Source organism: Asparagus officinalis, chromosome 4, assembly GCF_001876935.1.
Source record: "Asparagus officinalis chromosome 4, Aspof.V1, whole genome shotgun sequence".
Taxonomy (NCBI): Eukaryota; Viridiplantae; Streptophyta; class Magnoliopsida; order Asparagales; family Asparagaceae; genus Asparagus; species Asparagus officinalis.
In genome coordinates, this window is record NC_033797.1 from 145,893,700 (window position 1) to 145,907,003 (window position 13,304).

Sequence of the window (13,304 nt, forward strand, 5' to 3'; positions counted from 1 at the left end):
GCACCACCCCTCCATTCTCCACCAGTCTCGAGGTTCTCACCGTCTCCATTCCCCCTCCGCAGCCCTCATCGCGGTATCGCGACCCCGACTCCATTCGTCGGGTGCTTCCCCCTTCATTCTCCCCCTGCGGCTCCCCTCCCCCTTCTGTCTCGTCTCCTCCTCCAGCAGCCAATCGGAGCTGCCTTATCGAAGCTGCCCGGTGGCCTCCGATGCTGCTGCAAGCAGAAGCAGCTTGGAATGGATCGGGGGCCTGCCCTTGGAGGGGGATCAGGTGGCGCTTGCCGCTGCTTGTGCCTGCGCGTGGTTTCGCCGCGGGGTGCCAAAGAGCGCGTGGCGGCCATGAAAGCAGCGCCGCCGTCGGGGTTCTAGCGCTGAAGGGACGGGTGGCGGCGCTCATGGGGCCGAAGCTGATTCAGGTCCTCCATGTGCTCAAGGACCAGGGCTTGATTCTTGCTGGGCTGTTGGGCCTCTCCGCCTTCTTCTCTATGGCCGAGACCGCCATCACTACTCTCTGGCCTTGGAAGGTAACTTTCAATCGATTTGACTGTGAAAGGCAGTAGTTTACTTTTTGGTCTACCAATGAGGAAAGTGGAAATACCCCTTTCTGAGGATGCAAATGATGTAGGAATGCGTGTGATGTCTTGCATCAAGTAGCCGCGAGAATCCTTTTAAGCTAAGTGAGCTAATGTTTCCGTTTTTAGTGTTTGGAGTTCGGGGATGGGGGGGCTTAAATGTAAAAATGTGCATATAGTTAAATGTCCACCATGCTCCTACCTCCTATGTAATTGGCTAGATGGAGATTTCTGTGTGGTCTGCTGCTCCAGAGATGATGTTGCTTATTGTTTTCTTCCAATTGGTAGCCGTTTGATGGTTTGGGATTCCAGTTTCAGAAAGAAAGAAGGGGGAAAAAGGTAACCGTGTACATCAGGATTTTAGGCTAGGAGTGACCTCTGTTAGGGTTGATTGTTTTATCGGTTAGCTCTTTCCCAGATTGTGTCGCTTTGTGAATTTCATTTCACGTCTTTTCTTGGTTTTGGATCCCAACCTTTTTTGTACTTCATGTACATGGTTGTCTATAGTATTTTATCAATTTGCACTATATGGGTGTCTGATTACTTGTATATCTGCTCGCAAACACATGAATTTAAACAAACATATTGTTGAAGTTGCTTTTGATGCATGCCAAGTATGTAGTTTAAATGATGTTTAAAGCATGAAACATGAGTTAATAAAAAAAAATCCCTGAAACTCAGCGTTAAATAGAATTTAGACAAAATAGGATGTGTCAGCTCTTGGTGTGTTGGAGATACTTTGGTTCTTATTTAGTTCTTTTAATCAGAATCAGAGCACGCCTGTCAATCTTTGAGCAGGAGTCGTCCGATCTGCCTATGGCTTGGACCAAGGCAAGTCCCGCACACATCCGACAGAGGCCGCTGTCACACTCTACTTGTGTGACTAGCCTTATGGACTCAATCCCCTCTTCCACTTGGCTGTACAACTTCCAAATTTTGGTCTTAGTCCTCGTGGAAAAGGTTAAGAATTGATGTTAGCTTGGCAAAGATATCTTATTATAGTGGGAAAAGGATCAGTGAATCTAATTTGATTTATGCTTATGTTTATTATAGTTTTATTTATAGTCGGTCAGCTCAGATGTCAGAGATGATCGTATTTTTATACTTTGTGGAAATTAATTGGTACAATAGTCAGAAGAATTATTTTTTTGAATGTATAGGTTGGGGGTGAATAAGTAACAAAAACCTGAGCAGAATCTCCCTGGGGCATGCTGCCAAACAGTGTTGGTTTTGTTCTGTGTTTATTCTTTTTGGTACTCTGTGCCTTTCCTAACCATCAATAGTAGTTAGGTGATGGTGCTAGAACTCAAAACAGCAACTGAAATGAGAGTCCATAAAATTGATTTATCATGATCTATGTAAATACTCTGTAACCTAGTCGGTCAGGTCGGATGCTATCTCCAATCAGTCGATTCCTCAAATGCTCATCACATGGAAGGCTTAACCATAGGGTAGGTTTTTGTCGTCTTGACCTTACCTTTCGCCTTTAAACATTTTCTTAAATTCATCCACTCAGCTGGCTTTGCTATTTACAGATTTCTGAAACTATGAACTGTATTAGTTATATTTCTGTCACAAGGTTCTTGCATGTCTTCAGTCACTTGGATATTTTGGAACTTAAGAAGATTCTGTAATCAGGCTTATTTCAGCTTATTACACATATGTTGCCACTGTTATCAACATTCAAGGTTTTTAACTCTAATTGTCACTTTTTCATTGATATTTCTTCATGGATTCTGAATTTACATTATAACATTTTTCAATGCTGTAAAAAGACTTGGTATAGGTGAGTATTAAGGGAGTCTCGTAGGCGATCCAACCTACAAGATGCTTTTGCTGGCGGGCTATGCCACCTAGCGTTCTATGAAAATGCTAATATGCTTTTTTGGGTCTCAAAATATATTAGCTGCTGCAGGCTTGCTTGTACTTCTAATATTCACTTGTTACTAGTTCTCAGACAAGTTTTTTTTGCTTACGGATCTCAATAAACTTTTCATCTCTTCCAAGGAAATTATTACTCAAAACTTCTTATATTTTGTTTTTGTTAGGTTCGCGAGTTAGCTGAAAAAGAGCCCGAGAATGGTGTCTTTCGAATGCTTAGTAATGACGTGACTCGGTTCCTGACCACCATTCTTATTGGCACGACGTACTCATTTCTTTCACTTCTTCCTTAAAAATATTCCGTTCTGCTTAGAGTTGAAAGCCTTAGATGTGTGAATTCTTTCTTCTAATCTCCATCTCTATTGTGTATCAGTGTTGTCAACATTGCTGCAACCGCACTTGTCACAGAAGCAGCCACTGCAATTTTTGGCGAAGCTGGAGTTAGTGCAGCTACAGGAGTTATGACTGTATGTACTAGCCACTATGATTATATTCCAGTCAATGGCCTTATTTATTAAACTTAATGCAGTGACTATGAAATTTATATGAATGCTGGTATGTTACGTTGTGCTGCAAGTATATGTGGAAGATAGAGCTCCTTAATTGACATAATATAAGCCCATTTTATGTGCTGTATCATTTTTTCCCTATCTCTTTGAGTTGCTTAGATATGAAAGGACATCTTGATAAAAGTGTTCTCTGAGCGTGTTCTATTAGTTCTGGTTTGGGATTGTTGTTTAGGACTAATACAACCGTCAAAGAATCCTACTTTCTAGGATTGGTATTAGGAAAAGGATTCTTGGAGAATATGAACTATAATTATTTTGGTTTAGACTAAAGTTTGGATAATTTTATTATACTATTATCAATAAATTAAAAATCATCATCAAAACAATAATTATTTTTAGTTGGATTTTTTATTTTTAAACTAGTCAAGTAAAAAATCAAATTAATTAGAAATTTATATAAAAATGTTTAAATAATGAACAATTAAAAAGTAAAACATAATGAAGAGCGAAGATTCATAACAAAACAACATTCTCATAAAATAGTGGATAATTAAAAACAATTCCGTATCTATATTGAATACATCTCCAAATTTCTTCAAAAATCATGACAAATAAATATTGTAATGAACAGAACTCTTATTTAATTGTTATTATATAACATTTTAAATTTTTAATGAATTATTAGTATCTAGGCTATATGATAGAGTAAATGCTACTTATCCTTCTCAAAGTTTGCCTTGATTGCGTATATCATATGTAATATATTTTTCTACACTTTCCAAGGTTTACCTTGATTGCATATATCATGTATGGTTTATTTGTTCAACATTTTCCTTCAAAAGCTTACCTTGATTGCAATTGCATATATCATGTATTGTTTATTTCTCAACATTTCTCACCTGAAGTTTACCTTTATTGAATATATCCTCCATATAGAGTACTTTTATTAAATAGGAAACATGTTATTAAATTTAGATATGAGCACACTTTCAGATTTTTATTTTAAATTTAAATATTAAATTATTTTGACTAAAAAATATAGATTTTGAATTTTCTTAAATTTAGGTTTTTAATTTTAATTTTATGTATTATTTATAATTAAAATTGTAGGTGGAGAAAGTTAATTATGGATGCTGAATTGAGGATAATGGGAGGGAAATGGTAGAGAATGTAGCTTGTTTTTTAAGGTAAATGTCGAATATAAGAGAAAAATCCTAGGAGTGAGATCACAACCCTTCATTTTAAAATTGGAATATTTTTGAGACACTCGTTAGAATATCTATAATGAGATTGATATATTGAATTTTAAATGCTTTTCATAGTCACTAACCTAGATGCCCTTTAAACCTTTAAATTCAATTATGAATTCTAGTCTTAAAACAATAGCAACTTAATTTAAATCAAAATTCAACTTAATTTAAATCAAAATTTTAGTCCTTAACAAATAACATCCTAAAATGGAAATCCTAAAAAAAGTCCTCGTCCTAACCAACAATCACGAATCAATAATTACCCTGAGAGTATAAATAAGCATGTTAGTTGGCACTTTTATGGTGGATGTTCAGTTGTCGGGTGTGACGCTCCTATTTTCACACATGGCTGCAGTTCAAGGTGAATCCAGAGATGTCAAACCTATCATGCACCTAACATTGTGCATAAACATGTTTCACTGTCACCGTTACTATCACTCTAGCAGATATCTAAAATAAAATAGTGAGGGTACAAACATATATAATAAAGATGAGAAGACAATGAACATAATGTAGAGGAGATGTATCCAATAGTATCTATAATTATGTCCCAACAGAAGAAAAGAAATTAAATCTGATAAACTGAAATAAGAACAATGAGTCTCTAAAACATAAGAGTCGACTGAACAGTACTATGGCACTCAGCCTCCAAAATGAAATACATTTCTAAAAGACTAAAACCATAAATAGTCCACTGTGAAGCACCAACCTATGAATGACCATAAATTATACTGAATCTTCGTTAACTTGCGACTCTCCGAATCCCCGACACGCTACCTGAAAAGGTGATAAATAACGAGCGTCAGAGCGTTAGCAAGAACATGATAACACATAAAATACTACACATAGCATATATATATATATATATATATATATATATATATATATATATATATATATATCATATATTCTGTACTAAGAGGAATTAAGATTTAGAAATTCACAACACGAGATGAGTACGTCGAGCGAATAATCTAAATAAGAAAACCCTCATATATATACCATGTATCTCAAATTGTGAATCACTAAATATCAACTCCAAATTCTACTAGCAAGCAATAAAGCAGTGCATCACAAACACCTTATCCAGGACATGTCATGCATGTCAAATCACAGTATCTCACTCTACCCTCAGGTGGGTGGCACGGGGTAAATATACAATCCTATGTAATCAACGTCAAAAATTATATACCGTCACACATGTGACGCCCTTGGTTTCACACAAGACTGCAGTCTAAGGTGAACCCAAAGATATCAAACTTGCTATGCACCTAACACTGTGCATAAACATGTTTCACCATCACATTAATATCACTCTAGCAGATGTCAAAAATAAGAAGTGATGGTACAAGTAGATATATCAAAGGTGACAATACAAGGAACACAATATAGAGAAGAGATCCAATAATAAGTATAATTATGTTCTAACAGAAAAAAATACATCTGATAAACTGGAATAAGAATATCAAATCTCTAATACATAAGAGTTAATTGAAAAGTATAAAGACACTCTGCCTCCAAAATAAAATACATCTCTAAAAAAACTAAAATCATAAATAGTCCACTGTGAAGCACCAACTAGCTATCTATGAATGACGGTGACTATGCTGAATCCCCGTCAATCTGCGGCTCTCCGAAACTTTGACCCGTTCCTTGAAAAGAGATGAACACAACAACGTTAATGGAGGCTCTACCTATAATATGCATAATCTACCTATATCATTTACCCTATACTAAGAGGAGTTTAAGATTTAGAAATCCACAATACGAGATGAGTACATCGAGCGAATAATCCAAATAAGAAAATCCTCATATATACCATGCATCTCAAATTGTGGGTCGCTAAATATCAACTTCAAAACCTATAAATAGATAATCAACAAAGAAAAAATACATCACCAACACCTCATTCAAATTACGTCGTATGTGTCGTATCATAGCATCTCACACTACCCTTGGGAATGTGGTATGGAAACAAAAATACAATCTTGTAAAAACCTCGTCAAGGATACATCGTGCATCAATGTTACATTAAACGCTGGGCGCTTCTAGGCGTCGGACTTGGCGCCCAGCGCTTAGTCGCCTAGGCGGGCGCCTAAGCGGTTTCTGGGCATTTTTTTCTTTCTTCATTTAAGTGGTGATCGATGAGGTTTTGCTGAAGGTCGGAGGAGGTAGTGAAGGTGTTCATATTTGAAGGTTAATGGAGTTTGGAGGACGTGTAGGCTACGACACATAAAATCACAATCAAGGCCTACAAGGTGCAATCCACGTAAGCAGACAATGCTTCTCTAAACGCTTGTAAAATCTAGATGGCCAACCTAAATACCGTCTAGGCGCTAGGCGCTAGTTAGGCGGCTTAGGTACCGTCTAGGCCTAGGCGTACGCCTAAGCGGGCTAGGCGGAGGTTTTTTAAAACAGTGTCGTGCATGTCTAAGCACAATATTACACACAACCCTCGGGGTAGATGACACGGGAGCAAATACACAATCTTGTGTAATCCTCTTCATCGAAAATGGCGTGGAATTTAGGTGCTCACAATATCATGCGGCTCACTATCTAACTCCGACACCAAGCGGAGTATAGGTATATCATCCCAATTCGGAACACGATGCAAACAAAAGAGATGTGAAGTATCGGTGCTCATAGTATTCTGTGGCTCATCGCAGTACCATGTGGCTCATAATCGAACTCAAACATTTATGCAGAAGTATGATGCGAAGCATAGGTATTCACAGTATCCCGCGGGTCATCGCAATCTTGTGCGACTCACAACCTATCTCGGTCATCCATGCAAACATTTGATGCTAACTTATGCAACTCGTCAGTTGTCGGCCCTACGTCGCGACGAACTCAACACATGGCTACGCACTTCCGAGGATCCGTGCGTGCCTAATCCTAGCATGTACACTAACATGGTCACGCACGTGTATCGACGTGCAGGCTCGAATTTCATGTTCACAACCAAATGTACGTGGAGGATTAAAACTCGCAAACAGCTTTAGATCAGTCAACTGATAATCCCATCAGTCGACTGGGCGGCGACGTGCACAACGTGCACAACAAAACTTGTGCCCTATACGGTCGACCTACTAGAGAGAAAAATATAGGGTTCTATAAACTTATCGGTCGACCGATCAATGTGGTCAGTCGACCGACCCAAGCGTTGGAACAAAACTATCAGTTTTCATAAAGTTAAACAGTTTTCTAATAAATTGTAAAATTTCAATATGGGGTGTAGATCACAATTTAAAACTTGCAATAAATTTTTATAAGGGCTCGGCCAAACAAGATTACATCAACAACAACATGATTTTGGGATCAAATACTCCCTAAACATAACTAATCAGATTTAATTCTGTATAATTAGGGCTCTAGTCCTGATTAATTTGTTCTTTAACTGATCATTAGGGTTTTAGTCATCAAAAACTAAGGGGATGAGTTTGGGAAGAGATGAACTTGCCTTGAAAATATGTGTTGATCCCTCAAACGTGGAAGAAAACTCGATCTTCCTTCACAAAAACCGTAGATCTCGCCCTCCACTTGCACTTTGCTTCTCAAAGCTTCTCCAAAATTCGAAAGGAGGATTTTTTAGGGTTTCTGAGGGAGAGAAACAACTGTTCAACGTGAGGGAAGGGTTAAGGGGGGGAGAGTTCGGGTTTTATATGTATATATATACACATATAAGAAGATCCGACTCTATATATATATATATATATATATATATAATTGATCTCAAATCGAGTACAAACAGATCCATTCATCCCAGAATGAAATCAACCATAATAAAACTCATTTATTATTATTTTCATAATATTTTTAAATTTACGGAGTTTTACAACACATAAATGTCATAATGTTAGACTACGTCCATCAACTGTACTCGCCTGAGTCCTAGACGATCCAAAGATGTAGAGTGTAGTCGTCCGCAGTATATACGGCTCCCGGACTAACGCTCTCAGTCATTGAAACCAATATATGTTGTGGAGTGTATTCGCTCGCAATATTATGCGGTGTACGGACCAACACATTCAACAACCTCAACAAAAACTCAACACGGTGTGTAGTTGCCCGCAGTGTTATGCGGTACACAGACTAACACACTAGGAGTGTAGTCGCTCGTAATATCATGCGGTGCACGGACTAGCCCACTCAAACACTTAAACAATGATGCACTGCGGAGTGTAGTCGCCCATGGTCTCATACGGTGTACGGACTAACGCACTCGGAGTGTAGTCGCTCGCGATCTCATGCGGTGTACGGACTAACGCACTCAAGCATCCAAAACCTTCGCAATTCGGAACAATTGTCACTCCTTATCGTGACAAACACAAAACATGAGGTTACACACCCCCAAGGGTCCGTATGTGCTCAAACCCTACATGTGCACCTCATGGCCGTGCACGTGTATCGACGTACGGGAGCGTGCATCGTGTCCGCGATCAAACTTGCGTGAAAGATCCACACACAAAAACAACACTAAATCAGTCGACTGGCCCTTGGGAATCAGTCGACTGACACTCGGTCAGTCGACTGATGCTCGATCAGTCGACCGAATAGCAAACATTCACAATTAATAAGTTTCGATCGGCCGACTTATGATCTATCAGTCGACCGACACGAGAGGATCAAAATAAATCTGGATCATCTACCACTCACGAGGGTGATCCTTCAAAACCTATCGTACTTCAACAGAATGTGCTAAGCCAAAAACAATACTCGGAACACTTAAGGGGGTGTTTGGCTTGCTAAAAAAATGCAGCAAATGTAGCAGCAAATGTAGCACCAACAGTGAAGCATAAAAGCTGCCTTCATTATGATATGCAAGCAAAAATGGGAGAGGTTAAGTTCTTAACCTCAATCAAAATCATTTCTTTCAGTTAATGCCAATTGCCGAAGCAAATCATTGAAACAACACCAAGAGGCAGAAGTCACAGAAGTAGCTAATTATAAATTGGTTAAATTTCAGAAAAACCACCCTTAACTTTAGATGATTATCAGATAACCCCCCATAACTATCAAAATATCAGAAAACCCCCTCAAGTTTAGGGGTTAAAAAAATCCCTTTCAACTTTAAAATTTCAAAACTATCAAAGTTTCCATAAACATCACTAATCAAATTTAACTTGATTAATTAGGATTCTAATCCTAATCAATTCGTTTAGTCCATCAAAATAAAAAATAATTAGGGATGAGTTTGGAAAAAGATGAACTTGCCTTTGGGGAGCGATTCAATCTCTAAACGGATGATTCATACGAAATTTCTTCACAAAAGTTGTAGATCTCGTCCTCATATGGATCTTTGCTTCACAAAGTTTTTCCAAAATTAAAGTTTTTTTGGGTTTAGAGAGGGGGGAGTTGGCTGCTCAAACGACAGAGAGAAGGGAGGAAGAGAGAGATTCAGGTTGTTAATGACTAATGATTTTTTTTTATATATATATTAATATATATATAGATAGATATATATATATATATATAATATATATAAATTAATCCATTAGTCATTAACAACCTGAATCTGCTCTCTTCCTCCCTGGGCCACTCTATAAGAGAGGAGAGAGATAGAAGAAATGATTGAGAGGGATTCCATATGCAAATTAGGGGTTCCCTCTTCATTCATTTCTCTCTAATCTCTCTGCCTCTCTATAGAGCTGCCATCGGCACTCTATAGAAAAACCGATATATATAATATATATTATATATATTATATATATATATATATATATATATATATATATATATATAGGATTTTTAAAATAAATATCTCTTCTCTCTCTATTCTCACACCTAAAATTGAATAAAAGCACTCTCTTAGCCACATGGCGACCCCCTACGTTGCCACATGGCAGTCCAACATCAAAAGTGGGTGATAAATATCAAATCAATTAGATCATGCAGTGTTTTATCCGCCTTGAAAATCGGGTTTCAGTGTTCGTAGTTAGAACGCAACGAAACTTGACCCACAACACGGTCTCAACATTATAAGATCAATGACGCAAACATCGTGCCCATCTGATTAACAGAAAAATTACTAAAAATGAAAATGCGACAGATTTTAGCAGACTCGTGATACCGAGGCTGAAACTGCGAATCGATCTCAAATCGATTCCAATCTGATCCATTCCTCCCAGAATGATCACTAACCATAATAAAACTCATTAATTATTATTTAAAATTATTTTTCAAAATTTTAAATTTTCGGGGTTTTACCCCGGGTTGTGTTGTCATTTATTTCTCATCTCCTACACTTTCCTATGGAGAAAATGATCGCATAAGGAGTGGAATCGACCAGATTCCTCACATGCTCCTCCATGGTCTGTCTCCTCTTTATACTTCTAAATCAGTTTCATGCTTCTACTATGCGCAAGGAGTCACAAGCATGAAATCCTATCTCATTTAACTCATGTTTATGAAACGTTCGTCTGTTACCATCATGGAATATGTCAACTGTATGCCCCAAAGATATATTGTGTTTTCACTTTTTTATTAACTTAAAGTAACAAACTTAAAACTAGTTGAGGTCTTCTACTTTGCCAGGGTGTCCTTTGCCTTAGAAGCATAGTTGTCTCGTCTTAAGTTAATGTTTTCACATTGTTTCTATTGGTTATGTTGTTTTGTCTTAACTTCATTATCTATCAACCAAAAATACAGAAGTTTCTTGTCCTAGTGATTCTTTTCATATGGTAAGCATGCTTTTCTTAAACATTTATCTAATGGCTTGCATTTAAGTTTAGATTTTTTCTGGTCCTCATGAGATAGCGGCAAAATTTTAGATAACTGCTGTCCTTTACTGGCAAAGTTCCTTTCTCGATTTGAATATATCAGAGCCTCCAACTATTAAATCCTCCTCTTCAAAAGTTTCCCATTTATCCCTAGGTGAACATTTTATATTTGTGTGGTCACATTTATTTTCGTCAACACTTTGTGTATGTTAGCAGAACGCAATAACTATGATAGAATGATGAATATATTACTTATGTTCTCTCATAACTTTGCTCTGGTTATGTTTGTCAAGTCTGAGGTACAAGCGTCCATTATCATGGCACTCTATGAATCTGACTACATATCTTCTATGGAAGTGAGATAACCCTCCTAGATACATGTGAATGTTTTCAGGTTGCTGTTCTGTTGCTTACAGAAATCACACCAAAAAGCATAGCTGTTCACAATGCCACTGAAGTTGCTCGAATTGTTGCACGGTGAGACAATTATCCATTAACTTGCAGGAAGAAGAACAGCAGGATAGATCTTTTTTCTCTTGCCTTTGAATTAAATCATGCATTGCAAGGGGATAAGTTAATTGAAATTATCTCGACAGTAATATTCCATGTTACTTGTCTAGGTCAGGCCAGTTGCATGGCTTTCCTTAATCTTATATCCTGTTGGCCGTGTTGTCACTTTTCTTTCGATGGGAATGCTGAAGATGCTTGGTCTAAAAGGCAGAAGGTAAGTAAAATATATAGCTACTTGTTTTTCTTCTTTTGATTATTTTTTCGTGTTGTCTTTCATTATTGGGACTTTTGTAGTTTGTGTATAGAGTTGAGGGAAGCTACTACTGATAATATCCAGTACGTGATATTATCAGTCCATATCTAACATTTTGAATCCCAAATTAAAAATGTGTACTGTTGGTTATGATGTAATAGACATTAACTGCCTCGAAACAAAATATCAAATGATATTGATGTGTCTTAGTCACATAACCTGGTCAAAAAATCAAGCAACCTTATGGAAACTATTATGGTACACTGGTAAAATATGTTGAAATGCTTCAAACATTATTTCTGGATAGTTGATCTGTAGTTGATCATATCCAGTGGTACACATTTCAAATTTGAAATCAAAATTTCAGAATTTGATTGATCGAATCCACATTAAGTATTAGTAATAGCATATCTCATCCCCACCCTACCCCCTCCAAAAAAAACACACGCAGGGAAGGAGACATTGGTGTTTCCGCATCTAAATGTCTTTATTGTCCTTTTGCAACAAAAGAATGCCAAAGATGTCAGTTTGATTATTATAGAGATTATGCTCAGTTAGTACAACCTCAATTTTTTTTTTCTTTTGAAGAATCTTTTCCATTTAGGGGGATGGATGTTCCTCGAAGATGTTGACTTTGTGCCTCGAACTCTAGCTGCACTCTTAGGATCTACTAAGTAATTTCATTTCTTTATTTTTACTCACAGCTTAAATTTAATTTGATGTTAGTCCTGAATGTGATATGTTTACCATGAGTGGTACCCAGCTGTTAAATTTCTCATGTGATTAAAATTTCAAAGCTGTTATCTAACCATGATTGCTGGAGAGCATGGAGGTGCAATCCGTCCCTCCTTTTTCATTCCTGTATTTAGGATAAGCACCCAAAGTTCTCCCTTCTTTTCCCTTCACTCGCTGTATTGTAAAACTAAATGTTCCTCTTTCATCTTTATTCTCTTCACACTATATCATCTATGGCTATACGAGAGGAAACGAAAGTAGAGATGGTCAAGGATGTATGGTAATGGAGATGAAGAGAGGAAGTAGGAAAAGAATGTTGCTGGGAGAAAAGAAGGAAGGTTGCTGGATTGGTGAAGATGGAGGGATGAAAAAACACTGAGGTCCTTAAATACAGCTTCAAAGAGAATAACATCTGTTGGATTACAGGTGGAAGAAAGGGTATACACAAACATTAGGAATTAGCAGAATATTCCATGGCTTTGCACTAATGATACGGGTGGCAATTATCTCATGTTAGGAAGTCAGGTCAACCTTGAGCTGCTCCCTGTTTCTCTGGACCAAGCCTGACCTGATTATAAATCAGGGGAAATGTTCTGAGGTGACCTGACACAGTAGAATCATGTGATTAATCCTATTATTAAAGTGACTGAATCGATATTATGTCCAGTCAGTACCATTTCTTTTGGAAGTATACTATATTGATTTACAATGCATGATTTGTTTTTAAAGGAAAGATATAGTTCCTTAGTGTCCTTAATTTTCAGATTTTAATTTTTTTGGGTTGCGCATACTTTTATGAGGAAAAAAAATATTGAGCTAAATTTAGAGTAGGTAGAATAATAAGTTAGGAACTTATGTATGACCTTTTACAAGTA

The 13,304-nt window shown here is 37.3% G+C and overlaps 1 protein-coding gene across 1 annotated transcript in view; it reads left to right on the top strand.

The window, feature by feature from the left end:
* Positions 309 to 13,304, top strand: part of LOC109839664 (DUF21 domain-containing protein At1g55930, chloroplastic-like) — a 37,066-nt gene continuing 24,070 nt past the window's right edge. Inside the window, exons 1-5 of the mRNA XM_020408182.1 lie at positions 309 to 524; positions 2,621 to 2,718; positions 2,827 to 2,920; positions 11,326 to 11,408; positions 11,557 to 11,655. Of these exons, the coding sequence (XP_020263771.1) occupies positions 396 to 524; positions 2,621 to 2,718; positions 2,827 to 2,920; positions 11,326 to 11,408; positions 11,557 to 11,655 (503 nt within the window). The 5' untranslated portion in view covers positions 309 to 395. The remainder of the gene's footprint in view (positions 525 to 2,620; positions 2,719 to 2,826; positions 2,921 to 11,325; positions 11,409 to 11,556; positions 11,656 to 13,304) is intronic.